The sequence below is a fragment of the Pan troglodytes genome, chromosome 16 (genome assembly GCF_028858775.2).
Source record: "Pan troglodytes isolate AG18354 chromosome 16, NHGRI_mPanTro3-v2.0_pri, whole genome shotgun sequence".
In the NCBI taxonomy this organism is placed as follows: Eukaryota; Metazoa; Chordata; class Mammalia; order Primates; family Hominidae; genus Pan; species Pan troglodytes.
In genome coordinates this window covers 18,528,964-18,534,892 of record NC_072414.2, presented here as the reverse complement: position 1 = coordinate 18,534,892, position 5,929 = coordinate 18,528,964, and the positions used below count along the sequence as shown (strand labels likewise).

General features: G+C 42.3%; 1 protein-coding gene across 1 annotated transcript; it reads right to left on the bottom strand.

The window, feature by feature from the left end:
• Positions 1–3,644: 3,644 nt before the first annotated feature.
• Positions 3,645–5,423, bottom strand: LOC129137119 (eukaryotic translation initiation factor 3 subunit F-like). Its single transcript, XM_054666878.2, has one exon. It carries the CDS (start codon positions 4,766–4,768, stop codon positions 4,193–4,195), a length of 576 nt encoding a protein of 191 aa, XP_054522853.1. The 5' UTR covers positions 4,769–5,423; the 3' UTR covers positions 3,645–4,192.
• Positions 5,424–5,929: the final 506 nt, after the last annotated feature.

The window sequence follows — 5,929 nt, the reverse complement described above, 5'->3', positions numbered from 1 at the left end:
CCAATTCAGGTGAGCCTCCTAAGGAACAAAGCAGAACGTAGAAAAATTAAGAATGGGTCTAGGGAATAAAATAGAGATATGCACCGGAGTATGATGATGTGTCTGGGAAATAATATACAAATACTTTTAAAATTACTAGACAATAAACCTGAGATGACAGTAATACAGGTAAATCTCATTTAATGGTAATATATTCCAAGAAATGCATCATTACGTGATTTTGTGGCTGTGCGGACACCATAGAATGTAGTTTATACAAACTTAGACAGTGTAGCCTACTACATACCTAGGCTATATCTTACAGCCTGTTGCTCCTGGGCTACACACCTGTGCAGCATGTCACTGTGCTAAATACAGTAGGCAAGTAGTCCCCAACACCCAAGCCATGGGCCAGCACCGGTTCGTGTCCTGTTAGGAACTGAGCACAAAGCAGGAGATGAGTGGCTGGCCAGCCGAGCATTACTTCCTCAGCTCCACCTCCTGTCAGATCAGCAGCAGCATTAGACCTTCACAGGAGCGCAAACCCTATTGTGAACTGCACATACAAGGGATCTAGGTTGTGTGCTCCTTATAAGAATCTAACTAGGCTGGGTGCTGTGGCTCATGCCTGTAATCCCAACACTCTGGGAGGCCAAGGCAGGTGGATCACAAGGTCAAGACACTCCTGGCCAACATGGAAACCCCGTCTCTATTAAGAATACAAAAATTAGCTGGGTGTGGTGGTGCATGCCTGTAGTCCCAGCTACTCGGGGGGCTGAGGCAGGAGAATCACCTGAACCCAGGAGGCAGAGGTTGCAGTGAGCCGAGATAGTGCCACTGCACTCCAGCCTGGCGACAGTGGGAGACTCAGTCTAAAAAAAAAAAAAAGAAAAAATAGAATCTAATGCCTGATGATCTGATGATCTGAAGTGGAACAGTTTCAGCCCAAAGCCATCCCCACTCCGTGGAAAAATTATCTTTCACAAAACCAGTCCGTGGTGTCAAAACTTTGGGGACCACTGCTGTAGGCAGTTATATCACAATAGTAATATCTAAACATGGAAAAGATACAGTAAAAACATAGTACATTGGGAGACCGAGGCAGGCGGATCACCTGAGGTCAGAAGTTCGAGACCAGCCTGACCAACATGGAGAAACTCCATCTGTACTAAAAATACAAAATTAGCTGGGTGTGCTGGCGTGGGCCTGTAATCCCAGCTACTCATTAGGCTGAGGCAGGAGAATCACTTGAACCCCAGAGGCAGAGGTTGCAGTAAGCCAAGATCGTGCCATTGCACTCCAGCCTGGGCAACAAAATAAAACTCCTTCTCAAAAAGAAAGAAAGAAAAAAATATATATATATAACAAAAGTTAAACAGAGTGGTACACCAGTATAGGACACTTAGCATGAACAGAGGTTGCAGGACTGGCAGTTGCTCTGATGAGTCAGTGAGTACTTGGTGAGTGAATGCGAAGGCCTAGGATATTACTGTACATAACTATAGACTTTATATGCACTGTACACTTAGGCTACACTAAATGTATTTAAAATTTTTCTTTCTTTAACAAGTTCATCTTAGCTTATTGTAACTTTATAAACTTTTAATTTTTTTAACTTTTTGATTCTTATAATAACACATCTTAAAACAAAAACACATTGAACAGCTGTACAGAAATACTTTATATCCTTATTCGATAAGCTTTATTTATTTTTATTTTTTATGTTTTAAACATTTTTGTTAAAAACTAAGATACAAACACACACACAAGCTTAGCTCTGTAAGGGTCAGGATAGTCAATATCACTGTCTTCCATCTCCAAATCTTGTCCCAGTGAAAGGTCTTCAGGGTCTTCAAGGGCAATAACATACATGCAGCTGTCATCTTCTATGATAACAAGGCTTTCTTCTGGAAGAACTCCTGAAAGACCTTCCTGACGCTGTTTTATAGTTAATTATTTTTAATGAGTAGAAGTACTACACTCTAAAATATGAATAAAATGTATAGTATTGTAAATACTGTTGATCCTTGAACAGTGCAAGGGTTAGGGGACCAGCTCCTGTGCAGTTGAAAATCCATATATAACTCTGGGCTATCCCCAAACTTAACTACTAATAGCCTATTGTTAACTGCAAGCTTTGCTGATCAAATAAACAATTAATGCATACTTTGTTAATTATATACTGTATCCTTATAATAAAGAAAGAGAAAAGAAAATTCTATTAAGAAAATCATAAGGAGGAGATAATATGTTTACTATTCATTAAGTGAAAGTGGATCATCATAAAGGTCTTTGTCTGCATATTCATGTTGAGCAGCCTGAGGAAGAGAAGAGGAGAAGTTGATCCTGTTGTCTCAGGGGTGGGAGAAGCAGAAGGAAATTTGCCTATAAGTGAACTTGTGCATTTCAAATCCATGCTGTTCAAGGAGCAACTGTACATAAACTAGTCACATGGTCATTTATTATCATTACCAAGTATGACATATGGTACATAATTAGATGTGCTAACCTTTAATGCCACTGACAAATGTAGTGGGTTTGCTTATACCAGCCTCACTGCAAACACATGAGTAATGCGTTGTGCTATGATGTCATCATGGCCACAGTGTTACTAGATGGTAAGAATTTTTCAGCTCTGTTATCTTAAGCGACCACCATTGTATGCAGTGTAGCATTTACCAAAAAACCATTATGCCACACAGGACCATATTTGGGGCTTTTAGTGTCCCCTGTCCCCAAGATCCTTGTATTCAAAATGTGAGCTCATGCGTGGTTTAAAATTTGTGATGGTGTGCAGTGGACACATGGTGGATTGACATATTTTTTTCTTTACTTTTGAATAGTTGGATTTTTTTTTTTCAAGACAGAGTCTCACTCTGTCACCCAGGCTGGAGTGCAGTGGCGCGATCTCAGCTCACTGCAAGCTCGCAAGCTCTACCTTCTGGGTTCACGCCATCCTCCTGCCTCAGCCTCCTGAGTATCTGGGACTACAGGTGCCCACCACCAGGCCCAGCTAATTTTTTATATTTTTAGGAGAGACTGGATTTCACTGTATTAGCCACGATGTTCTTGATCTCCTGACCTCGTGATCCGCCCACCTTGGCCTTCCAAAGTGCTGGGATTACAGGTGTGAGCCACCACGCCCAGCCGAAGATGACTTCTTAAAATAGACACGAAGTATGAAAATACTTGCAGCCCAAGTAAATTCTTATTAGAGGGAATCCACTGAAGAGGAGTAATCATATGCATACAATGACATGTTATATAATAGATGTTAGTCAACTGATACTTGTTCAATGGGCTCATGGACAAATGCACATAATATTAAGGATAGAAGGTATTCACGACTTTACATAATCAAATTGTATCTGGACCAATGTAGAACAACTAAGGCTAATATGACCGCCTTCCCTCAGGGGCTACCCAGTCAACTTGCTGATTGATGACATTGAAACCCATCCCTCAGGGATTTTGTTCTCACCGAAATAGACACTTATTCTGGGTACGAACTCACCTTTTACATTTGCAATTGTTCTGCTGGTACTACCATGAGTGAACTTAAATAATTTGTTATTCACCATCATGATATCCTATACAACATTGTTTTTGACTAAGGAATTCATTTCACTGCAAAAAAAATATGGTATTAGGCTCATGTTTGTGCAATTCATTGGATTTACAACATAATCCCCATCACTTAGAAGAATCTGACATGATGGAATGGAATCATGTAACTCAGTTAATGCTCCCAGCTGGTAAACAACACATAGTGAGGTTGGGATGTTGTCCTACAGTGTGTGGTATAAACTTAGAGTCAGTGACCACCATGTAGTGTTATTTATCTTACAACAAAAACACATGAAACTGAAAGTCAAGGGGAGGGGGCTCCCTGCACTATTATGCCTAATTTGCACTTGCAAACTTTTTCTTCCCTTTTGTGAAACTTTGGGTTCTCCTCATTTAGAGATATTGATTCCCCAGGGAGGAAACTAACTTCTTTTTTTTTTTAATTTACAAAAGGTAGGCTATGATTATTAGAGTCACACACAGTTGACTGTCTCAGTGTGACTCAAGACCACAAAAAAAACCATTTTTCCTTCACTTCTGAGTCCTGGGGTTAAGACCTAGACCAGCAAGCGTACTGCTTGGGGTCCCTTCACAGGTTTACAAGTTTTTCATTGAGGGCAATCTGTGACTGTGTGAGGTTGGCCAGTTAGGTCACCATCAACAGGTCATTGATGTTGCTGTGGAGCATGGTCTCGAAGTCATCGGGAACTATTTTTGGTACTTGGTTAACCAGGCTCATCAGGAAGTGGCCCACCTTCCTGATGGTATTGTCAGCTGACACCTTTCCAGATAGTATATCCTCTGCATATTGCAACACTATGCTCAGGGTATCCTGGATGCGAGCTGATGCCCCTCCTACTTGCTGCAAGTCACTTGAGAGTCCAACCACTCTGTTGGGGCTAAAGCAGGTCTTCATGATCAGGTCAACTCTGATGCATTCAGTGTCATAGTATGCGTATTTCACTGTCAGAGGTGTGAACAATCCCACGGTCCTCCCAGGGACACCCATTAAAGTGCTGACATAGGCTTCGATGCTCATATGGCCGTTCTGGAGACTTGTGTCCACAGTGAGGTGGATGGGGTTGGGGGCCTCTCGGCTGTAGTACTCATGGATCAGCACAGAGTGCTCTGTGATGTCATGGCCTGCAGCGTACCACCCCAAGATGAGCTTATTTGGAGAAACTTTTTTAGGCAGTTCATACATGTTCTTAGCAAATTCCATGTCAACAGCCACTTCATCTGACTCATTGTGTGACGCTGAAAAGCAATTGGTGACCTCCACTGAGTGTTTGTTGACAGTTCCCAACAGGGTCCCGATAACTCGGGCAGCACCCTTGTTGCGTCTCTCGTAGCTGTCCACAGTGGAGGCCAAAATGACTGGGTGCAGCCTGACCACACGGCCACCAGGGAAGGGCCCTAGAAGAGCAGGACCAGGCAGAGCGGGTGCTGGGGTCTGCGCTAGAGCTTGTGCTGAGGCCAGGGTCTGGCTTTAGATGACAGGTTTCATTAAGTGGAAACTGAAATACCATTCAGGGATATTTAGTTCTTCTTGAAACTAACGGTAAAGAAAACAGCAGACCTATTAACAGGTAATTGATCTAGAGATAGCCAAGGTGAAATTGGGTTTCTCTATTCATTAGGGGCAGGGAGGACTATGTGTGGAACACAGGATTATCTCAGTCATTCCATGTGTGATAGTACATGAAAGAGATGAGCAGTTGTAGTGCTGTTCACTGTGCAAAAGTATCCCTTCTTCCTAACGTGGGAGGGCTGCTTTTGCAAATATGTCTGTGCTATTTCTCACTGGTCCTGCTTCTTCTGATCTTGGAATCAAACTCAGTCCACGACAGATCCCACTACTAGCTGAATTTCTTTATTAGTCCTATCACAAATGAAATTTTGTATTAGCACCTCAGGGGATTTCTTTAATTTTGCAAAAGTATGTCATCCTAATTTATTATTTTTTTCCTAAGATCTGGCAATGAGCATCGGTTCTCTGCTTCCTATCTTACCCTGCTCACTCACAGCTGCTTCAGGTGACCTCCTTTTTAGGTTCAGAGTTATGGCTGACCTCTGCTTTAATCAAAACGAATGTATATTGGTTTCTCATTTTGTTTATTCCTTCTGTCTTCAAATTAGAAATCCTAGAGCTCATCAGATTTACTTTTATGTTTATTTTTGAAAGAGCATCCTGCTCTGTCACCCAGGCTGGAATGCAGTGGTACAATGACTGCTCATTGCGGCCTTGACCTCCTGGGCTCAAGTGATTCTCCTGCCTCAGCCTCCCGAGTAGCTGGGATTACAGGCACCCGCCACCACACCTGGCTAATGTTTGTATTTTTAGTAGAGACAGGGTTTCACCATGTTGGCCAGCTGGTCTCGA

Excerpts from the sequence above, each read along its gene's own strand:
- LOC129137119 (XM_054666878.2), bottom strand. The coding sequence starts at position 4,768 with ATGGAATTTGCTAAGAACATGTATGAACTGCCTAAAAAAGTTTCTCCA.